At 43.5% G+C, this 24,907-nt stretch overlaps 1 protein-coding gene across 1 annotated transcript; it reads left to right on the top strand.

Moving 5' to 3' along the window:
- The first annotated feature begins 17,277 nt into the window (after nt 1–17,277).
- On the top strand, nt 17,278–23,865 carry CCNO (cyclin O). The gene is made up of 3 exons (XM_073655070.1): nt 17,278–17,848; nt 19,961–20,146; nt 22,894–23,865. The coding sequence occupies exons 1-3, from the start codon at nt 17,477–17,479 to the stop codon at nt 23,380–23,382; spliced, it is 1,047 nt and encodes a 348-aa protein (XP_073511171.1). The 5' UTR covers nt 17,278–17,476; the 3' UTR covers nt 23,383–23,865.
- Nucleotides 23,866–24,907: the final 1,042 nt, after the last annotated feature.

Genomic DNA, 24,907 nt, shown 5'->3' with positions numbered 1-24,907 from the left:
GTCAGGGGGGTACCAGATCCCTTCCTCTGATGTTAGTAGCGATCAGATCCCTCGTTTTGCGGAGAGTCATCTATTCACGCTCTCGGCGCTGCATATAAGAGGAGAGGAGAACGTAAAAGCCAATTTTCTAAGTCGACACATCTTGAAACAAGGAGAATGGGAATTGAATCCAGCGGTATGCCAGCAGATTGTCGGCCGATGGGGACAACCTCAGATAGATCTGTTTGCGAACAAACACAATCGGAAAACCAAAATCTTTTGCTCCCTGAATCCAAAGGAGAAGCCGTTTGCAGTGGATGCGCTGCAAATTCCTTGGGACTTTACCCTGGCCTATGCCTTTCCTCCTCTAATTCTGATCCCTACTATCCTAAGAAAGATCCGAGAAGAACAGGCGAGGGTTATATTGATCGCCCCGTTTTGGCCCACGAGACCATGGTTCATTTGGATGAAGAGAATGTCCCAAGCGGATCCATGGGTTCTTCCGGACACCCCAGATCTCCTCAGGCAGGGCCCAGTCTGCCATCCCCAAAGATCGAGCCTGCATTTGACGGCCTGGATTTTGAAAGGTCACTATTAATGCAGGAGGGGTTTTCTCCAGGTCTAGTTGCTACTCTACTGGCGAGTAGGAAGCCGGTGACGACTACGATCTATGGCAGAACCTGGGCTAAATTTCTGTCTACCTCTGGTCAGTCCGCCAAAGGGAGGGTTCCTATTGGGGCCATCCTGGAATTCCTTCAGAAAGGCTTAAGCATGGGGTTAGTATCAGCTCTGGGGGTACTATATAATTGCGACTTGGCAGCGAATAGGTGGATCATCAGATTCATTAAAGCTTGCAGTAGATCTAGACCCATTCCTACTCCAAGGATGCCTCCCTGGGACCTTAATCTGGTTCTAGAAGCGCTAACCAAGCCTCCCTTTGAGCCCTTAGAGGAAGTTTCGGAGAAAATTCTCACCTTAAAAACAGCCATGGTAGCTGGTAGCTCTAACGTCAGCTCGTATGGTTAGTGATCTGCACGCGCTGTCAGTTAACCATCCGTTCACTCAGGTGTGTATGGCTAGAGTAATCTTAAGACCAGACCCGGCCTATCTTCCAAAAGTAGCCTCCAAATTCCATAGGACACAAGTAATTACTCTCCCTTCCTTCTATTCTGACCCTATGAATTCTGAGGAACAAAAGCTTCACACTTTAGATGTTAAGAGGGTATTAGTCCAGTATTTGGAGGTGACAAAGGCCTGGAGAAAAAGTGACGACTTATTCATCTCATTTCAGGGGGCTAGGAAAGGGCTTAAGGTTACAAGGGGGACCATAGCTAGGTGGGTCAGGGACACCATTGGCTTAGCGTACTCTTCTAGCAATCTGCCAGTTCCAGAGAACCTGAAGGCCCACTCCACCAGAGATGTAGCTGCTTCCTGGGCTGAGAAGGCGGATGTGCCCATCGACATCATATGTAAGGCGGCAACTTGGTCATCCCCCGCTACATTTTATAAGCATTACCGTCTTGACCTTTCCTCTTCTACTGATCTGTCCTTTGGGAGGAAAGTGTTGCAAGCGGTGATCCCTCCCTCTGGTGTCTGATCTCTCTAAATCTCTCAGGTGGTGCTGTCATGGGAGAAGGGGAAAAGATCCTAGTTACTTACCGGTAGCGGGATTTTACAGAGCCCATGATGGCACCCTATTAATTCCCTCCCCTTTATCACTTATGGTGTGCATTTCTTAGGGTGTTTTATTAAGAAATGTTTAGATGGTAGTTATGTACTAACCTATTTTTCGGAGGCCCTCTCATGCACTGAAACAAAAACTGATGCGGAAGAGAGATACCGCCTTTTTTATTCAGTAGGTTCCTGTCCTTGGTGGGCGGATACCCTCTCTCAGGTGGTGCTGTCATGGGCTCTGTAAAATCCCGTTACCGGTAAGTAACTAGGAACTTTTTAAGCCAGCTAAAAATCATCGTACCATTGGTGATTACCGGTCTGTTTAGAAGGCCTGATAACAGAACTGTCGCTTCCCAAAACCAGTATAACTTCTATTTGTCTTGTTTATGCAGCATCTGTAGCACAGACATTGTCGTCAGTTTTCCCATTGGGGCTCAAAATCAAAATTCCACATCAATATATTTTTGGAGTGTAGGAAGAAACCACAGGAAATCGACACAAACAGGTTTGGACTGGCCCACAGAAGAACAGGAGAATCCTCCGGTGGGCCCCCTTGAATAACTAAGTACAAACAAAGGCAGCATCTTATTCATTTAACAATCTACCCAGTTCATTGCCCTACAGTTGGTTACTGGTGGTTTCATGCCAGGTGTAAGTGCAACACAAAGGGAAAGGGAGCCCAGACACTATGGAAAGGGGTAAGTGGAGACCTCCTAGTCTGGTCTAGCGTTACCCTGTCTCAACTACCATCCCTATATTGCCTCTTCAGCAATCGCCGCACACGTGCCTTGCCCCACTTTCCCTGGCTTATGGCTAGGGATGGGAGGAGATGAGCACTAGTCAACCTCCACTAAACACTATAGACAACAAGGGTAGACAAAACGGGGAAATAGCTTAGCTTTTGTTACACGCACGTCGCTAGGTTCAGATAGGGCGAATTCTTTGGAATCCTGGAGGAACCGTTACTCAGGGCGACCATAGGCTGCAACTTCTTTCAGCACACGATAGATTCAGTTGCTCACCAGACACATGACTAGAGTCTCTTTCAACAGTTTAACAGTGGAATTTAATCTGAAGCATGGACAGTTATTACAGCACAATCTTCATTACAGTACAGTCTGAGTTTCTTGAGCAACCGGCTCCACTAACAGTACAGTAGTTTCTTCACAAGGCACAAATCATTGAAGATCTTCTCTGCCGCTGTTCGACCAGTTTATTGGTGTGGCATATGCTTGAGCAAATCTAGTAAAATGGTCCATCACCACCAATATGTATTTGTAACCACCCTTGCACGTCTCAAGATATAGAAAGTCTATTGAGACCATCTCAAACGGATACTGTACATAGTTTGGATGTTGCCCATAGGTGCCCGGGTTAATGTGTTCTCTGTAAGTGGGTTGGGGAGGCAGGACTGCAGGCTTTCTCTGTAAGTGGGTGGAGGGAGGGAGGACTGCAGGCTTTCTCTGTAAGCTGGTGGAGGGAGGCAGGACTGTAGGCTTTCTCTGTAAGTGGGTGGAGGGAGGCAGGACTGCAGGCTTTATCTGTAAGTGGGTGGAGGGAGGGAGGACTGCAGGCTTTCTCTGTAAGCGGGTGGAGGGAGGCAGGACTGTAGGCTTTCCCCGTAAGTGGGTGGAGGGAGGCAGGACTGCAGGCTTTATCTGTAAGTGGGTGGAGGGAGGCAGGACTGCAGGCTTTCTCTGTAAGTGGGTGGAGGGAGGCAGGACTGCAGGCTTTCTCTGTAAGTGGGTGGGGGAAGGCAGGACTCACAGGCTTTCTCTGTAAGTGGGTGGAGAGAGGCAGGACTGCAGGCTTTCTCTGTAAGTGGGATTTAGAGAGGCAGGACTGCAGGCTTTCTCTGTAAGTGGGTGGAGAGAGGCAGGACTCACAGGCTTTCTCTGTAAGTGGGTGGAGAGAGGCAGGACTGCAGGCTTTCTCTGTAAGTGGGTGGAGGGAGGCAGGACTGCAGGCTTTCTCTGTTAATGGGTGGAGGGAGGCAGGACTGCAGGCTTTCTTTACATCTGAGCAGCTTTTCACTTGAAAATACTGAATAAAATCACTGAAAACTTGCACATTTCTGAGCTTAGTGTCTCCTTCTCTATCCTAATAGGATCGCTCTCATCCAGCATTTGGCACTCATGCCATTATACACCCAGCACTGATTTGTAATTATTTGAGGTCTGTTAGCAGTTTATGTAATAAGCTCCTAGTTTATAATTAAACAAAGGAGTATCTTCCCATTATTTGCTTTCACAAACCACTGTATAAATCCTGCTCCATTTTGGGCCTTGAGTATTAAGTAACTGAAGGAAATCTTGTGTTTGCTGAAAAGTACACAACACCTCGCAAGAATAAAAGAAATTAACTGTAGCATACCTGAGCGCCTACTCACCGTGCTGAGCCTCTCACATAACCCCTCTTGTCACACTACTCTTGTGTTAGGACATTACTAGACAAAAGATCTGGAGAGCATTCAGAGAAAAGCTCCACATTTCAAGGTGTATTCCTGGCAATGGGTGCTCTCATTTTTGTATTTTATTTTATTGATATTTTGCAAATAAAAAGGTTAGACAGAAAGTTAAATATCAGTCACTTAATCCAAAAGTCACATTGCACAAGTCAAGCAACATGATAATAATAATTACAAAAGACAGATGTCAGAAATATATCTACTCAAACAACCAGATAAATGTGACTTAGTAAAGATGGAACCACAAAAGATGGTTTTAGTAATTGGCAAACTGGGGAATCATCCCAAGGCAGATACTATCTGAGTGCATTGTCACACCCCCAATAAATCCATCTGATATCTTTATATCTGAAATCTCGGCATCTGACATATATTACTTATCTCTATGATTTATTATGGTTTTTCTAAGTGTCTGTAAAACGTTACCTTTCTGTGATTTTTAATTTTTTTTGGATAAGGTCAGTAAAATAGAAACAATTTGGTTGTCACACTATTAACTATTGTGATTGTGTGCGATTCACTGAGATAACCTGTCTATGATCATGACTGCTAATATGCATTGGCTCACAGTGAGCTCCTTACCTAAAAGGGTAATTGAAAGAGTTATTCTTAAAATATTAAGTTATTCCATATAACGTCCTCATCGCTGGAGGTCTGACCGCTGGGACCCTCGTGACCCTGAGTCTTGTTTGAAGATCGGGTGCGCATGCTCGTACTCCATGCTCCATTCATTGTCTACTGGAGTACCGGAACTAACTTTGTCAGGTAGTCCCATAGGCAATGAACGGAGCAGAGGTCGGGTATGCGCAACCCCTTCTCGGGATCACTGGAGGGCCCAACAGTTGGAACCCCAGTGATCAAAAAGTTACTTCCTATCCGTCAGAGAGGCGAGAGCTTGCTTTTTTGGGAATAACCCTTTAAAGGTAGTCTGTCATCCACAAAACGCTAACTAAACCACTTACACAGGTATGTAGGGGACTGAGCCACTATATAAAATCATTCACGTAGCATAGCTTTTAGTGGTTTCGTTGGCGTAAAAAACAATCTTTTTTGTATGCAAATGAGGGCACTTTGGTGAGAAGTATCGTCTGAAGTATCATTTGTCCGACAGCTATCTAATGCGTTGCGTATGTCCAGCTTAAAGGGGTTGTTCGGCCTTGCTCCATACACTAGCTGGGAATACGTAAAACACATACATACCCTCCGGTCCCCGCTCAGAAACCGGCGAATCCCTGCAATGCACAGTGTGTGCGCTGGGGGGATTCATAAGTCTGCAGTTACACAAATTGACCGCAGACTTATTGATTTGGACCAGACAACCCCTTTAACTCACAAGCATACCTGTCTAAGTGGTTTAGTAAGAGTTTTGGGGGTGACAGACTCTCTATTTTTAATTCTGTTCACATGTGGGCTATGGCTCCTATTTTTAAGGGAAGCCATAACAGCATCGTACAACAGATCCAAGGCGGATCCAATGGACCCCATTAGCTTATAGTGCTGTATATGGGAGTTCCACCCATTCAACAGTGCGAATGGAGAGGACAGAACCCCTGGAAGAAGCACATGTGGCATGAATATCCGTTTGCTCGGGTTGTCTATCCGATCCAGTAACATGAAGCGTCACGCTGCTGTAACAGAATACAATAATAATTATCATGGTAATTATACGGCGAATGAGCCTTTGTCAGCTGCCCGAGGCGCTGGATGAAGAATTATTTGCTAAAATGATGGGAGCGTGAAGATCCGGTTTTCCATATGACAATACAATGATGATTTCAAAACATTATAAATATGTGTGGAAAGACGCACAGCGTTTAACCATTCGTCAGCCAGGATCTGCTCCTAACCCACATCTGTGGAAACCATGTCAGTCTCATTTTTCTTTCCTTTAATGGTAATAGTAGAATAAATACTTCTGATTCCTGGATATGCTGATATAATTATATTACTGGCCCTGTTTAACCCTTTCACGCCAAGTGTTGGACATTTATGGTGCTGTACGCGAGCTGTTAAAGAGCAGCATGGTGATGACTATGGTCTTCAATGGCAAAGGAGAAGAGAAGACCAATATGTCTCATTTCTTTTGTATCAGCTCCAAAATTGGTATTTGTGATTTCAACCTAAAACCTAAAATAAAACCTAAACTGCCTTTTAGGTTTTCCCTTGGTCTTTTGGTTTGTGTCCAGTGTAGGTGACTCGCCCCCTGAGCCGTGGGGCACTCAGATCCGGGCAGTAGGGGAACGATGGGGGTAGTAGTGGCGACCCGGTTCCGTGGCTCAGGGTGGTCAGACCAGTGGCAGTCTTTTAGGTGTTTTAGAAAATGTCCGACTACGCCACCCGTGGATTGCGGTTATTAGGAACCGCCGCTGCAGGGCAGACCGCTGGGGCTGATGGTGGGTGCAGCTGAGGTGGTGTGACTCCCCACAGGAAGAGTGCGGCCCCAGGGCAGTGTAGTGGGTGGTGGGAGTGATGGTGGTGAGAGTCCCAATACCGGTAGTGCTGGAGGCGCGAAGGAGCACACAGACAACAAGTTACAGTCCAGGGTCTTTACTGACAGTTCATGTGCTTCGGTTCACTTCGGCACCGGTAGTGACCGCCCGAGCCGTGCTGCGTCCACCAGGTGTGGGGCTCGGTCAACTCCCAGGCAGTTCAGAAGTATGGCTCAGGACCCCCTTTTGTCCTTTCTCTGGCCTGCCTCACCAGTGACCCACTTTTGTCCAGCTGCCGCGAACTTGTGCGGGTAAACGTGGGCCCTGTCCTCCGCTGTCCTATATGGTGCCTTCCTAGCAGGTTTGATGAGGTGTCGCACCAATAAATGATCACGACCACCGGTCTTTGGCTGAGGGTAGTTTCTCCTCCACCAACTTGGGATCCGGTACCCTTAATCTGCCTGACCCTTCACCCTGGATTCTCGTGGGTTCTTAGGGTCCCTTCCACCTTCTTGTTCCTGAGCCCTTCTGTTTCTCTGTCTCTTCTTCTCCTTTTCTGTTCCTTTCTCTTGGAGCTGGGATGAGACGCAATCTCAGCTCCCCTTCACCTCCTCCTCGGTCTCTCACTAGGTCCTCCTGGAGTAGAGCTCCTACAGAGCCTCTACTCCCTGTCTTCTCCTCACTGGACAGAACAAACTTCTCTCTTCTTGAGCTAAGATGGTGCCCACCTTTTATACCTCCCTCTGACCATGAGCCCAGGTGACCAGCAACCAATGGGCTCCTACCTACGCTCAGAAACCAACCCCTATCTGCCCCTACAGCACTGGGTGTTCCACCCCCCCTCCCCACTCCAGTCAGGGACATAGTCGGTCGTGCCTGCACTTCTGTCTAGTGGGAGCACCGTTGAGCTGTCCCTCGGAAATGGGGTGTGTGTGCTGTATGCAGCTAACTGAGCCCTGGTCCATACTCCATCCTTACCCGGGAGTGGAATACCACACCTCTGGCAGAGGTGCAATACCCCTGTAGCGGCCGAACCCTCGGGGCGCTACATAGGCATCAAATCACTTGATATTGCATCATATTGTATAGTGTGTATGTTTTACTTGGAAGTTTGCTACCTTAGACCTTGGATATTTAAATGATCGTTCGCCCAGCCACAGCAGTCCCCTTGAGAAAGGCAACAGCGCCGAAACATGCGTCGGGGAAGCACTTATCGTGCGGGTTCTCAGCCTCCTACCTAGGTAATTATGTTTAAATTGCTGACTATGTGAGACCATAAGGATATGTAATGTTCACCTTGGGATATGGCTATTTATAATATATATTGATTTTCCTCTGGGTGTCCCTCTTCATATATTTGCTATGGTCTCTTAATACTTGATAATTGAGAGGAAATCAGTGGTGAGACATGACACCTGCATCGTATGTGTTACCTGCTTGTTTTTATTCATGCTTTTATTAATTGTATGGCGATTTGGTACCCATTTGTCTTCCTGACATTCTGCTCTATTTTTCTGTATGCAAATAAATGTTTGAATAAAGTTTATATACGCTTTTCATATCATGGCCATGTGATCGTTGTTTTTTGCTTCGGCACTCTCCTATTTACCTTAGACTATTGCATAGCTCTGATAATCCTCTAGGGGGAGACAGCGTGTTCTCTCTCAGGCTGCATTGTAGAATTCACCAAGTGATCAAAAAGTGTAGAAGAACTGAGAGCCATTGGAGGCCAACCCTACGTCTATGGAGTCAAAGCAAGTTGTGACCCTTTTGTCTAGATTCTTACATGCAGCCGTTAACTCTAGTAACTATCAAACATACATTAACCCCTTCCCGACATGGCTATTTCAACGTTTTTGCTTTTTCATTATTATTATCTCCACTTCTTCCAAGAGCCATTACTTTTTTATTTCTTCTTCGACATAGCAATATGAGGGCTTGTTTTTTTTTTGAGAGGTGAGTTGTACTTTTGAATGACACCATCCATTTTATCATTTGTTGTACTGGAACGCGGGAAATAAAATTCCAAGTGCTGCGAAATTGCGGGAAAAAAAGTGCACACAATTGTTTTTTGTGTTTTTTATTCATCATGTTCAGTATATGGTAAAACTAACTTTGCAATATGATTCTCCAGGTCAGTAAAAGTATTCAGATACCAAACATGCATATTTTTCTTTTATTTAAGTGGTGAAAAAAATTCAGTAATTTGTAAAAAAAAGAAAACATTTTTTGCTTGTGCCGCCATTTTCCGAGACCTGTAACGTTATCAATTTTTTGTCAATGGGGCTGTGAGAGGGATTGTTTTTTTGCGACTTGACGTTTTATTGATACCATTTTGGGGTAGATACGATTTTATTTTTCGCCTCATTGCATTTTTTGTATTGCCGTGTTCCTGCGGACGAAATACCGTAATTCTGGCGTTTTAGATTTTTTTCTCATCAAGCTGTTTACCAATCGGGTTAATTAATTTTATATTTGAATAAATCAGACTTTTAGGGACGTAACGTTACTACATATGTGTGGGGGTTTTTTTTGCTGCTTTTAAACACACTGTTTTTCCTCATTTTTTAAAATTTACTGTAAAATCACTGCGGCTTTATTGAGGCAACAAAAAAAAAAGGAACGTGATGCAGGTGTAAATACTGTCTAAGGGCAGGTGCAGACGAGCACATCTTTTCTCATCTGAGAGAATGGGGTTGATTATGCAAATCACACTCTGATCAGACTCTGATTAGACTGTGAACTGATTCTCTCGGATGAGAAGATGGGGGAAAAAAAATTTCTCCAGCTTCTCAATTCTGTCAGTGCATGGAAATCGGACTGCACTCAGATGTTATCCGAGTGCAGTCGGATGCTTTCCATGGACTCATTGACTTGCATGGCTGAGTGTGATCTGAATATCAGATTAAACTCGGATATGCTGTGATTTTTTCCTTGGACCGGCTCTGTCCGAGGAAAAACATTGGACATGTGCCCCAAAGATTAACATTGGTCCTAGTGCAATCTGATGTTTTGTCGGATTGCACTCGGATCGAAAATATGGTCGTCTGCACTTACCCTAAGACCATATGGGAGCTTCTTATGAATCAATTGATACACAGAGCATAGAAAACTTCCCATTTCCTTGTAAAAAAAACAGTTATGCGCTACGTATTATAAGGCATAATGTACAAATATAATGTAAAATAAAAAATAATATGAGAAATCACCTTGGAATTCCATGGCCTGTGTAAATGTGCTCAGCTTGCAGGCTCATACTCATGAAAACAAGCCCAAGCATGATGCATCAGTGCTGTACAGGTGCTAATATACTGTATACGCAAACACTACAGCCAGGAGCAAACTTAGCTTTTTGGTGAGTTTTGTAGAGCAGATCCGCTCCAAAAAATGTCACTAACAACTCCTGAAAAATGCTTTAAAGACTCTTGTTATTCAATTCAATGTTAATAATCGTTCATATGTAGACTTTTTTCATTATTTGATTATATTGCAAGTCTGGAAAATTGCTTGGTGGAAAACAAAAAAAGACACTTTTTAAAGTGGAAACTGTTGGTATCTGTTCCAAAGTAGACAATGTCAAATAAAAAAAACTGCAAACAAAACCCAAAACTTCCAAAAATAGTTCAGGAAACACTTCAAAAAAAGAAAAACTCTCCAAGATAAGAGCGTTTTCTCATGCAGTTTAAGCTTTTTGTGTTCACACTGAGTTTTCGGAGCCGAAACTCGCACACTGAGGTTTTTTTTAGGAGTTTTTAGAGTAGACATTCAGGGGAATCTCTCTCCAAATCCTTCTCAAAACCTGGAGGTTCTGCTCAGTGGCTATGTGCACAACGTGCCGCCGGCGAGTTTCCCCAGGCATTTTTTTGCCTGAAGCAGCTCTGCCAGTGGTTTCGTCAGTGTCTTCTACCTTCTGTATATTCATTAAGAGCGCAGGTAGCTTTTGAGTGGAAGCAGCTCAATGAATGAGCATGTAACTTCTTATAACCGCTCCAGAGTTTCCTGACATGGGTAATAAAATTAACATAATGCTGAACTTGTGCACAGCAGTGTCGTTTTTACATTGCTGTGCATTATGTCTATTTTTTGCGGCGCTTTTTCAAGCTGATTCTGGACAGAATATGCCTGAAATAGACGTTGCGTGCGCACAGCCTTTTCTGCTCAAAAAACCAAAATGTGTTTGGCAGAGTTTGTGCACACAACATATTTTTCAGTGAAAACAGACTGAGGGGAAGTTTGTCTTCACTGAATACAGATTTTACCTCAGAGTTGAGAACTTTGATAATGACTGGTCAATACTGGCAGAGAAAGCAGCTGATTTCTTTGATAAGATATATCACATAGTTTCTTGTTTTCACGTATTCTATTGATTCATAATATAAAAATTAAAATGACAGTTGCTCTTTAACCCCTTTACCCCCGAGGGTGGTTTGCACGTTAATGACCAGGTAAATTTTTACAATTCTGACCACTGTCACTTTATGAGGTAATTACTCAGGAACGCTTCAACGGATCCCACTGATTCTGAGACTGTTTTTAGTGACATATTGTACTTCATGATTGTGGTAAAATTTCTTCGATATCACTTGCGTTTATTTGTGAAAAAAAACGGAAATTTGGCAAAATTTTGAAAATGTGATTTTTTTATGCCCTTAAATCAGAGATACAGTACAGACCAAAAGTTTGGACACACCTTCTCATTTAAAGATTTTTCTGTATTTTCATGACTATGAAAATTGTACATTCACACTGAAGGTATCAAAACTATGAATTAACACATGTGGAATTATATACTTAACAAAAAAGTGTGAAACAACTGAAAATATGTCTTATATTCTAGGTTCTTCAAAGTAGCCACCTTTTGCTTTGATGACTGCTTTGCACACTCTTGGCATTCTCTTGATGAGCTTCAAGAGGTAGTCACCGGAAATGGTTTTCACTTCACAGGTGTGCCCTGTCAGGTTTAATAAGTGGGATTTCTTGCCTTATAAATGGGGTTGGGACCATCAGTTGTGTTGTGCAGAAGTCAGGTGGATACACAGCTGATAGTCCTACTGAATAGACTGTTAGAATTTGTATTATGGCAAGAAAAAAGCAGCTAAGTAAAGAAAAATGAGCGGCCATCATTACTTTAAGAAATGAAGGTCAGTCAGTGCGAAAAATTGGGCAAACTTTGAAAGTGTCCCCAAGTGCCGTTGCAAAAACCATGAAGCGCTACAAAGAAACTGGCGCACATGAGGACCGCCCCAGGAAAGGAAGACCAAGAGTCACATCTGCTTCTGAGGATAAGTTTATCCGAGTCACCAGCCTCAGAAATCGCAGGTTAACAGCAGCTCAGATTAGAGACCAGGTCAATGCCACATAGAGTTCTAGCAGCAGACACATCTCTACAACAACTGTTAAGAGGAGACTTTGTGCAGCAGGCCTTCATGGTAAAATAGCTGCTAGGAAACCACTGCTAAGGACAGGCAACAAGCAGAAGAGACTTGTTTGGGTTAAAGAACACAAGGAATGGACATTAGACCAGTGGAAATCTGTGCTTTGGTCTGATGAGTCCAAATTTGAGATCTTTGGTTCCAACCACCGTGTCTTTGTGAGACGCACAAAAGGAGAACGGATGGACTCTACATGCCTGGTTCCCACCATGAAGTAAGGAGGAGGAGGTGGTGTGATGGTGTGGGGGTGCTTTGCTGGTGACACTGTTGGGGATATATTCAAAATTGAAGGCATACTGAACCAGCATGGCTACCACAGCATCTTGCAGCGGCATGCTATTCCATCCGGTTTGCGATTAGTTGGACCATCATTTATTTTTTCAACAGGACTATGACCCCAAACACACCTCCAGGCTTTGTAAGGGCTATTTGACCAAGAAGGAGAGTGATGGGGTGCTATGCCAGATGACCTGGCCTCCACAGTCACCAGACCTGAACCCAATCGAGATGGCTTGGGGTGAGTTGGACCGCAGAGTGAAGGCAAAAGGGCCAACAAGTGCTAAGCATCTGTGGGAACTCCTTCAAGATTGTTGGAAGACCATTTCCGGTGACTACCTCTTGAAGCTCATGAAGACAATGCCAAGAGTGTGCAAAGCAGTCATCAAAGCAAAAGGTGGCTACTTTGAAGAACCTAGAATATAAGACATATTTTCAGTTGTTTCACACTTTTTTGTTAAGTATATATTTCCACATGTGTTAATTCATAGTTTTGATGCCTTCAGTGTGAATGTACAATTTTCATAGTCATGAAAATACAGAAAAATCTTTAAATGAGAAGGTGTGTCCAAACTTTTGGTCTGTACTGTATGTCACACAAAATAGTTAATAAATAACATTTCCCACATGTCTACTTTACATCAGCACAATTTTGGAACCAAATTTTTTTTTTATTAGGGAGTTATAAGGGTTAAAAGTTGACCAGCGATTTCTCATTTTTCCAACAATATTTACAAAACCATTTTTTTAGGGACCACATCACATTTGAAGTCACTTTGAGAGGTCTTTATGACAGAAAATACCCAAAAGTGACACCATTCTAAAAACTGCACCCCTCAAGGTGCTCAAAACCACATTCAAGAAGTTTATTAACCCTTCAGGTGCTTCATCGGAATTTTTGGAATGTGAAAGAAAAAAATTAACATTTAACTTTTTTCACAAAAATGTTACTTTAGACCCAATTTTTTTATTTTCGCAGGGGTAACAGGAAAAAATGGACCCCAAAATTCATTGTGCAATTTCCCCTGAGCACGCAGATACCCCATATGTGGGGGAAAAAACACTGTTTGGGAGCACTGTAGGCTTCGGAAGGGAAGGACTTTTGACTTTTTGAGTGTAAAATTTCCTTGAATAATTAGCGGACGCCATGTTGCATTTGGAGAGCCCCTGATGTGCCTAACAAGTGGAAACCCCCCACAATTGACACCATTTTGGAAACTAGACCCCTCAGGGAACTTATCTAGATGTGTGATGAGCACCCTGAACCCCCAAGTGCTTTACAGAAGTTTATAACATGGAGCCGTGAAAATAAAAAAATCAAACTTTTTCCACAAAAATGATGTTTTAGCCCCAATTTTTTTATTTTCACAAGGGTAAGAGGAGAAAATGGACCCCAAAAACTTTTGTGCAATTTCTCCTGAGTACGCCAATACCCCATATGTGCGGAAAATACTGTGTTTGGGCGCACAGCAGAGTTCAGAAGGGAAGGAGCACTGTGTGACTTTTTAAATGCAAAATTGGCTGGAATTGAGAGCGGACGCCATGTCGCCATGTCCATGCCTGATGCAGTGGAAACCCCCCACAAGTGACCCCATTTTGGAAACTAGACCCCTCAAGGATTTTATCAAGGGGTATATTGGACATTTTGAACCCAGAGGTACGACAGAATTTGATAACATTAGGTCATCATATTGAATAAGTTGTCATTAGTCTTGAGCGCAAGTGCTCGCTACTTGAGTTTGCATCGGGTACTCAGGTATGCACCAAGTATCGCGGGTGCTCAAGTGACATGCTCGAGTCCCCACCCGCATGTTTCACGGTTATTAGACACCCAAAAAAAAAACATGCGGGGATCGCTCGTGCATGGCAGGCGATCCCCGCAAGGTTTTTTTGGCCGCGAAGCATATGGGGCAGACACTCGAGCATGTCACTCGAGCACCCGCGATATTCAGTGCATACCCGAGCACCCGATGCAAACTGAAGTAGCGAACACTTGCGCTCAATACTAGTCGCCATATCGTTTATTTTTTATGCCGTTCCTCGTGCGGTATAAGTGATTAGACGACTTTATTCTTTGGGTCGGTGCGATTACAGCGATACCAGAATCATATCGAGTTTTTATGACTGACAGCTGTCACACACTAAAAGACGCATTTTTTTGTAAAATCTAGTTTTTGCATCACCATATTTTGCGAGCTATAATTTTTCCATATTTTGGCTGACAGAGTCATGTGACGGCTTGTTTTTTGCGGGATGAGTTGACGTTGTTATTGGTGCCATATTCAGGCACGTGACATTTTTTGATCGCTTTCTATACCGATTTTTGGGAGGCAGAATAAACAAAAACCAACAATTCAGGAATTTATTTATATTTTTTTATGCTGTTCCGCGTGTTGTAAAATTGATAAGGTAGCTTTATTCTTCGGGTCAGTACGTTTACAGCGGTACCACATTTATATTGTTTTTCTATGCTTTGGCGCTTTTATACAATAAAAGCTATTTTATAGCAAAAAATATTTCTTTGCATCGCTTTATTCTGAGAGCTGTAACTTTTTGATTTTTCGGCTGAAGGAGCTGTATGGAGGCTTGTTTTTTTGCAGGACAAGATGCCGTTTTCAGCAGTACCATTTTTATTTCTATTTGTCTTTTTGATAGCGTTTTATTCCATTTTTTGTTTGGCGGTATGATGGTAAAGCATCGTTTTTTGCTTTGTTTTTTATTTTTTACCGTGTTCACTAAAGGGGTTAACTAGTAGGACATTTTTATAGGTCAGGTCGTTCCGGAAGCAGCGATACCAAATATGCGCACTTTTATTGTTTTCGGGGGTTTTTCCCCATAATAATATTTATTGATGGGTATATTTATATTTTTTATTTTTGGTGGATTCTTTTTTTGATTTTTTTTTAAATATTTTTACAATTTTTTTTTTTTATTTTTTAACACTTTTTTTTACTTTTATACTTTGTCCCACTATGAGACTTTCACTTTTTTTTTACTCTGATCGCCTGTATAGCATAGGGATGGCGCACCATCCCTGTGCTATACAGGCTGTCAGCGCTGCAGAGAAAGAAGATACTTTGGTCATGCACTGCGCATGATCAAAGTATCTTCCTGCTGTCTGGTAACCCGGAAGTTGTCATGACGACATCCGAGTCACCATGACAATCACGGAACCCGGCCTCAGACTTCGTCCGCAGCATTGTGGGGGTTAATGTGCCGGGGGCGGTGCGGGACCGCTCCCAGCACATAGCATCGGCTGTCAGCTGTGACAATCAGCTGACACCCGGCGGCGATTACGCCCGCACAGCCTGTGCGCGGGTGAAATCAACAGGGCGTACTAATACGTATCAGGCTCTTAAGTCCCAGGGCGCAGATGCGTATTAGTACGCCCTGGGCTTTAAAGGGGTTAACCCCTTTACCACCTTGGGTTTTTCTATTTTTGCATTTTTGCATGTTTTTCTCTGAAATGCCGCAGTGTTTCAAAGTGGATCATACAGTCATTGCCTGATACCCGCCGACTGTGGATCGGGCAGGATGTATCAGCCGTCAGGTTCATTTAAAGAACTACAATGGAAAAATGAAAAAGATAAAAGCCTTGGCAACCCCTTTAAGGGTATGTGCCCATGGTCAGGAGCAGCTGCAGGTTTGAAGATGTGTGTTATGTAGCATCAAAGCCGCAGCGGCCAGATGTTACAGCATAGGTGATGGGATTTCTAGAAACCCTATGTCCACTATGCGTCTGCGGCGTGTCTTTCCAGACCGCAGCATGTCAATTTCTCCGGCGGGTCCGCATGCGGGCTTTCTCCATAGACGTAACCTCTATGAGGAAAGTCCACAGGTGAAAAAAAAAAAATGGCGCCGCTCATTGTAAAAAAAATTAGCACAAGCCGCCGCCGGCTATTCCGCTGTGTCTGGGGCTGTAGGTGGCTCCGGACAGTGTGCACATACCCTAAGCAGGGGCGTACCGTACATAGACGCAGCTGCTATGGGGCCCCATGATTTCTATGTACGCCCCTCACCCTAAGGCTCCGTGCCCACGATGCGTTTTTCAAGCGTTTTTGCTGTGGAATTTTTGCAGCGTAAACGCTTGTAAAACGCTTGGTAATCCTTCTCCCATGGTCCCCAATGTAAATCAGCAATTTCAATGCCCATGCTGCAGAATTTTCCGCAGCGTTTTTGATGTGCGGAAAATTCCGCATGTCCATTATTTGTGCGTTTACGCATGCGGAAATGCATTAGAAAACGCAAGGCAATTCTGCATGTGCAAAACGCACGAAAAACGCGTGTCAAATTCCGCACACATTTTTCCGGGCAAGGACATGCAGAAATGAAACGGAAATTTTCCGCTTCATTTCTGCATGGTGGGCACATAGCCTAAGGGTCCAGAAAAATGGTGACACAAACCAAACTTTATTATCTATTTTTTTAAGCCACTAAAATAATTAAAACAAGTAAGTTTGGTATCGCTCTAATCACATCAACCTGAAGAATTGGGTCATTTTTACCACACAATGAACACCGCAAAAATTAAACACGAATTATAATGGTGGATTGTATTTGTTTTATTTTTAACTATGTGGGATTTTCTCCCGTTTTCCACTATGTTATATGGTTAAATAGAAAACAAAACAAGAGTCATGGCTCTTGGAAGGTGAGGAAAAAACTAAAGCGCAAACTTAAAAATTAAGGGGTTAAATCTTATTGGTCGGGAAGGATCGTCGGCCGATTATCAGGTCGTGTAAACACAGAAAAAAAGTCTCTTCTATACACAGCTGGTGCTACTTGGCCGTGGGGCCGCCATACACGTCCTATACTGAACATTTCTGAGGTAAATTGAACGTGTGGCTTTCCCTCCCGTCTGCGGGTGTTTGTCTTAAGGAGCCCTCACAGCCATTCATTAACTAATTGCCCTCACACTGAGCGGGGAAGCCCGCCACAGCCCCAGGAGGTCCTGACAGACACTGACTGCCCGCCAGAAGCAGCGCGCCTATTTATACGCGCCGGCCCGTCTCCCAGGCAACCTCGCCTCTCACAGCCGCGGGAGACGCCGACAACTGCTCTCTCTCTTCAGCGGTTCTTTCGCCGGGAAAAAGTTCTCATGCTGACGTCACATCCAGAGGTTCCTCATTCTGACCAATCAGCGCGCTGCACAGCTGGATATAAAAGCTGCAACATGTCGCTGCAGAACACAGAGGCGGGGAGGGAAACGTGCAGGATACATGTGCGCTAAGGTGGCAGACATGGTGGCCCGTGCTGAGGAGCTGTGCGTGACAGATGAGGGCCCTGTGTTTTCTAACAAGAGGAAGAGGGAAGAAGTCACCCCACAAGACAGAGGAGATGCCAAGAAAGCCAGATACCTGCGACAGTGGAAGCTGAAGAGCTGTGACTCGGGGGTGTGTGACTTGTATGAGACCCCCAGCCCCTCATCTGTGCCCCGCAGACCAGTGCCCTCTGCCCAGGACCTGTGCCCTAAGATCTCAGACTGCCTGGGACTGCAGAACTTCAGAGACTATGGGGAGGAATGCTGCACCTTCAAGAGGGGCCTGGAGGAGAGGTATCAGGCTGCTCACTGCATGGCCAACCAGCCCCAGGTAAAGCTATGGACTCCTCTCGTTCAGCTGGGTGGCAACCACTGTGGCTACCATCACTGTGCCCATATGGCATGTTCTGGGCAGGTCTCCAGCTCTCCTGCTGCAAATCTGCAGCTCCTGGGATGAATGCCAGGACATGCTGGGAGTTGTAGTTTTGCAACAGCTGTGCTTTTCTTGTAATTGGATGAACTTTTTTCTTGATCAGTTTTTCAAGATCTGTTTCCTTCTCCTGAATGACAACCCAGGTGCTGCTTTAGAGATCCCAAAGGCAAATGTTCTGTTTTCCAGCAGCTTCAAAACTACAGCTCCCAGCAGGTACATCAGACAGGCTGGGAGCTGTAGTTTTGCAACCACTGCAAAGTCACTTTATTCTTGGCTTACAATAAAAACTTTCCCACAATGAGTTGTTGGTGTTTTTTTTTTTTTTTTTTATTTTTTTTTTTATGCTGCATATTTTTGAAAAAATGAAAGTAACTTATCGTAATGAGTGCAGAAAATCTGCAACATCAAAAACTCACCAAAAAGCTAATTGTGGGAACATCACCTTGAGATTTCTGCTTACTGTCACTAAATGACAACACTCCTACTGCAAACGCCTACGTCTTGCAACTGATCCTTCATTAGGAGGCTGTGTCACAATTTTCTATCATTTTTAGGGCTCGTTTGCACTACTGTAAATTCTGCCCCAAGAGTGATCTGACAAAACGCCAGATCGCACTCGGACCAATGTTATGCTATGGGGTCGTGCAGCTTGCCCCTCTTTGATCCGATATTCGGATTGCACTCTGCCATGCAAATCAATGAGTTCATGCAAACCTTTGGACTACACTCGGATGACATCTGAGTGCAGTCTGATTTCTGTACACTGACAGAATTGAGAAAATGGAGAATTTTTCTTTTCTTTCTCCATCTTCTCATCCGAGAGAGTCAGATAACCCTGATCAAACTCTAGTCAGAGTGTCATTTGCATAATCAGCCCAATTCTCTCAGATGAGTCTACTGCTGTCTGACCCTAGCCTTACTGGAAGAAAAAGCCCAGCATACTTTTTTTTTTTTTTCCCCCTTTTGATTGTCCTTTAAACTAACAGAAAACAATAATTTTAGTTGATTGGGTCCGCCTGGTGTCGATTTGGGAGGGGAATCTCCAAACTAGCTAAGAAAGTGAATATAATTATATCCAGTCTACACTGTCCTGTGTCCAAACTCCAGGGATATATTGTATATATGTAGCCAACTACCAGGATGGGAGACAGCATTTTGCATTGTCTAGACTAGAAACATCTGTAACAGACCCTCAGTTATAAGAAGTATGAGGTTAGTATTGTCTTTTGTGTAGACAGGGAGGTCTTGGTTCATTGACGGCAAGCAAAGATCATAACAATGGTGAAAAATTGAAGCTCAAAGTAACTTAGAAATCTGCAGAGCTCTCATCCAATTCTGTAAATTGACTTATCTTTTAAGATCTGGACTATTAATAATGGATGTAACCCCCTACTAATCAGTTGTTTAAAAGGGCTGCAGCGCTATTTCCATTCATTGATGACCTGGTGCGCCTCCATAGTGTCCGGGGATCGCTGCACCAACACCTTTCGCATGAGTAGTACAGAGCACAGCTGCTACTGCTAAAAGTATGGTGCAGTGACCACTATGGAGTCAGCCCCTCCCTGCTGATCAAATATTGGATAGATGATCAGTTTTAAAGGGGGTGTCTGGTGATAACTAGTTAACATCTATCCACAGGATAGGTGGTAACTTATTGCCCAGTGGGGGTCTGACTGCTGGGTCCTGCACTGATCGACAGAACGGGGAACTTTTTTTCCCTGTTAGAATGGATCCGCAGCTCGTGCTCAACCGCCGCTCTATTCTTTCTTTGAGGCTTAGTTATCTGAACTGCCGCTCCATTTTGTAACCGAGATTACAGTTCCCCGTTCTGCCGATTTTTGGTGCTGATCCCAGCGGTCAGCCCCCACGATCACAAACTTGTTTGCTGGATAACCCCCTTTAAGCATTGTTTCTGTAAAACCAGGAAGCCCCTTTAGACTCTGAGCCAAGCAAGTAGCCCTGTACCACCACATGTGTAATTTCTGAGTTGTGACTTTTTTTTTTTTGTAGCTGAAGCCAGAATCTCGTTGTAAACTGATCAGCTGGCTGATCCCGGTGCACAGACACTTCAGCCTGGGCTTTGAGTCCTTGTGTCTTACTGTCAGCCTCCTGGACCGATTCCTTTCCTGCACGCCTGTGGCGATCGACTGCTTCCAGCTAGTGGGTGTCACGTCTCTACTCATTGCATGTAAACAGGTATGTGCCAACCTTACAATGTGTATCTGCTTTCCATGGGCTTCTTTCTTGCTTTGAGCCACCATCACCATCGCAATCATCCTAAGCGTCTTTGTTTTGTAGTAGCAATGTAGAGGGGCCGCTATGGGTAATAACTTGGGCTTTGTTCACATGTTCATCAAGAGACTCCGTTGCCCTGTTCTTCCATTTGAACATGACAGTCATTGCAACGTACAGCGATGGGACCTGATTGACCAGATATTGGGCCAATAGGAGTCTATCTGGCACAGTTGATGTTTGCTTCATGTTCATTCTTGGGGAAAACTGTCAATTTTAATAGAAATTGACTTTTATTACTTTAGCAATCGTGCCAGTGATACTACATTCTCACTGCTTAGCAGATTGAGCTTCTACATAGTGGCATGAACCAGCTATGATCCGTTTTGCTTAAGTGTGTATTATTAGACAAGGCGACAAGTGCTATTTCCTAAACTCCAGGGTCAAGTACAGGAACCAGAGCTGTATATCGCAATGTGCTTCTACAGCAGGAGCAAACGAGGATCGCAACGCAATGCTCGGACTGGCTGTCGGCTCTCCCTGACCCTAAAATGTCGGCATGTTTCTATGACGCTCGGCTCGAGAGAACAGGCGACCAGTCCGAGCATTGTCACTATCCTCTTACAAGTTATACAGTCGTCTGATTCTTCCCTAATAGACAGCGATAGATGCTGTAATTCCTGATGCACATTCATGAGCAGGACATGCCGCGGTCCACAAAGGAAAGAATATGGAACATAGATCAACTGTGCCTGTATGACACCAATCGACCATATAAGGTCTGTCAGAAGCCCTGCTAAAGGTTTATTCCCTTCTTCATCAATGGATATTGTGAAATTGATTGTAAAAACAAGCAATTCTGCAATTTGCTGCTTATTAAAATTTTCCCTCATTCTTATTAACACTTCTTCCTTCCTTTTTTTTTTTTTTTTTTTTTTTTTTTTCTTTATTTTTTGCTTTCTTCTTCAGTTTGTCTAGGAGCCCGACCACTCCTGCTATCTAGCTCGTAAGCACTGCGCTGAAGCTGGTCTGGATTAGGAGGTAACAGCGTGCTCCAGTGATACTTGTCAGCGTCAAAACAGTGCTACATCTCCATGGAAAAGAGCTTGTAAGCACAGCGCACATTCTGCTGTCTAGCGGTGGTGGTCGGTCTCCAAGCAATGAGCTGTAAACAAAAGAAAAGTTAATCTCAAACGGCTGAAAACTCTAGTAAGCAGTACACGGCAAAATTGTTTGTATTTACAAGCACTATCAGACAATACACACTTATGAAGATGGAATTAACACTTTAAATAGATATAAATGGCTGTAGTTAATAGATCCAATTTAAACTTGGGCTTCATTCAGACGTTTGTTCTTTTGAGGGTTTTTTTTTTTTTTTTTTTTTTTTTCCTAAGGCTACGTTCACACGTTCAGTATTTGACATCAGTATTGGTAAGCTAAATCCAGGAGTGGAACAGTCAAAGAAAAAGTATATTAGCAACACGTCACCACTTCAGCTTTTTTCACCCACTCCTTGTTTTAGCTTATCAATCTGTAAAAAACAGATTGCACTTGGGTGACACGCAGATGGCATTTGTGTGCTTTTTCTTTCAGACACACTGGCTTGTTTTATCCATAACAGAAATCAAAAACTGACATGTGTGGGTTTTTGGGTTTTTTTTTTTTTGCAGTCACTGTCTGCACAAAAAAAAAAAAAATACATGTGAGCAACGCCATAGATTATATTGGGTATTCATTGAAACCATAAAAAGCATGGATCAAACACATACTTGAAACATGGATGTCTGATTGAACCCTTGGGCCTCATTCACACATTCGTTGTCCTCATGCGAGTCCTACTCATACCTATGATAGTGTCTGTGGAGTAATTCACATGTCCGTGATTTTTCAGTCCGTGTAAAATCGCAGAGACATGTCAGATTTTTATCGAAGTGTCTGATCAAAATTGACAATGCAAGTCGATGGAAAAAAATCACACAACTGGGATGACGTTTGAGTGTAGTACGACTTTCACAGACTTTCAGAAAGGAGAAGGTGGAGAGACTTTTTTTTCTTCCCCCCCCCCCCCCCCCCGTTTCTACATACTAGAAACTGATGACACTTGGACAAAACTCTGATCAAAGTTCGATTTTTAGAAATAAAAAAAGGCCATTTTTCTCGTATGTATAAAATTTTGACGTAATTGAGCCCTTAAGCGAAGGTGACGTGTTGCACAAATGCATGCATATGTGAGAGATGAGACTGCTTCAGCGCGTGAACACATCATAAGGCCATGCGCACCTTGCAGGAAATTGTTGTGTCTGGATACTGAAATTGATTTGCATTTAATTGAAGACTGAAGCCTTGCTGATGTAAGACCCTGTCCATGTTCAGTATCAGGCGTAGGCATTAGTGATGAGCGAGTATGTTCTGTTAACCCTTTTGGTGAGCATGCTTGGTTGTTTCCCGAGTATCTTCAGCATGCTCGGGTGTTATGTTTGAGTCGCACCGTGTGCATGATTTGCAACTGTTTGGCATCTTTGTGCACATGATTTGCGACTGTATTAGAGTGACTAAAACATAACATCCGAGCATACTGAAGATACTCGGAGCGCACCCAAGCATGCTCGTAAATTTTGAGTAATGAGCATGCTCGCTCATCACTAGTAGGCATCTTTATTCCCTTAGTACCAAACTTTGACTTTACATCCTGTATTTCTCTTTTTCAGGTGGAGACACGACCTCCCAGAGTGAAGCAGCTGCTCGCCTTGTGCTGTAACAACTTCTCCCGTGAACAGCTCTGCAATCTGGAGTGCATCATCTTGCTGAAGCTTCAGTTCCAGCTGGGAGCTCCTACCATCAACTTCTTCCTGCAGCATTTCTCTCTTCAGCACTTGCCGGACGGAGAACCCACAGAGCCGGACCTTTCTCGGGCCTCCAAATCTCTTGCATTGGCAAAAGGCATTGCTGAACTCAGCCTGGCCGACTATGCCTTTAATGCCTATCCACCATCCTTGATGGCCATCTGCTGCTTGGCGCTTGCAGAATCAATGTTATACCCAGGGAGCGCTACCAGTATGCAGGACAGTGGGTATACGGATAGTGAGCTGCAAGAATGCATGACCAAGATCGACTTGCTCGTCTCGTTGAATAAAGATTCCTTGCTGCGGCTTCTCCCCGGTGACCTGCCAGAGATGGCTATGGATGTGGAAAATTAATTCATTCAATCATTTTTTTATTTAAATGTTTACGTTAAATGAACATCTTAATTAACCTGTAACATATACGATGCTAAATGGCTGCTAAAAGTTGACTAATTTATTTCTTAACGAGCCAATGAAGTTAATTTTATTGAAGGATGTGACGCTCCTCTCGTCTAACAGTATTGCGTTCTAGGCAAACACTTGAATATTTATGGTGCGATACATTTCTGTTGTGTAGAAAGAAATCATGAAGACACTTATTTGTGTAAATTGTAATGTTGCTTTTTTTTTTTTACACTGCTACTAATGTAGCAATTCTTTTGCACTAGTATTTATATACTCACAGCGCCTTTGTATATAGGAATAGAGATGAACTGTTTATATTAAACAATATTTCTGGTGCAGTAAAATTACATTGCAGTTGTCAAAACGAAATAAAACTGATGCAAAAAAAAATCTATATTCTATTTACTGAGTGCACAATTATTAGGCAGTTTGTATTTTTGATGATTAAAGAGGTTGTCCACTACTATAGACAAAGCCCCGTCTATTTAAAAGGTGGAAATAAGATAATTGTGTGTTTTGGTTTTTTTGTTTGGTGTGTTTTTTTTTTTTTTTTAAATACCTCCTGTGGTCATTGTTGCCTGTGAGCGGCGCTATCGCTGACCGCTCACCAGGCATCACGTGACCCGACTGCAGCCGGCTCTGACATCTGCATCTGCTGATGTCACGTCAAATTCCGGGGGTGACCCAGTGACGCGCTCCTCGCTGATTGATGGGCTGTGGGCGGGGTTTCCCAGCGCATCACACCCAGCATCCTCTGCCCGCTTTCCCTCTCCTCTGCATTTATTGGGATAGCACGGGCTGGATTTAAATCGATGGGGGCATTCGCTATAGTAGTGGACAACTGCTTTGATTTTACTATTAACTACAGTGCTGTCGATCTATACATAAGGTTAATAAACCTGAAACCCAAATATTTAACCCCTTCATGACATGGCTATTAAGTTTTCATTTTTTCCTCCAAGAGCCATAACTTTTTTTTTTTTCGTCTATACAGCTGTATGGGGGCTTGTTTTTGGTGTTTGTTTTTTTTTTCAGGATGAATTCTACTTTTTAATGACATCATTCATTTTAACACATAGTGTACTGGGAAATGGAGAAAAAAAATTTCCAAGTGTGTTAAAATTGCAAAAAAAAAAGTAATTCCACAACTGTATTTTAGTGTGTGGGTCTCTCTCTAATATCTCTCTCGTGCGCTCTCTCTCTCTCTCTCTCTATCTGCTCGGGTGTTAGGTTTGAGTCACTCCCCTGTGCATGACTTGCAACTGTTTGACAGCTTTAATACATGTGAGGAATGCCTATTTCTTAAGCATTCCTCAAATGTATTAACCCCTTCGCAACCCTGGGATTTTGCATTTTTGTTTTTTGTTCCCAGAGCCATATGGCCGTGTGAGGGCTTATTTTTTGTGGGACGAGTTGTACTTTTCAACGCCATTACTAGTTTTCCCATATCGTGTATGGGAAAAAAATTCCAAGT

This window comes from Phyllobates terribilis, unplaced genomic scaffold, assembly GCF_046119375.1.
Source record: "Phyllobates terribilis strain yellow unplaced genomic scaffold, ASM4611937v1 Scaffold_1__5_contigs__length_1240528914, whole genome shotgun sequence".
NCBI lineage: Eukaryota > Metazoa > Chordata > Amphibia > Anura > Dendrobatidae > Phyllobates > Phyllobates terribilis.
Note: the sequence above shows the minus strand (reverse complement) of the source record. Positions and strands in the feature narration are given on the sequence as shown.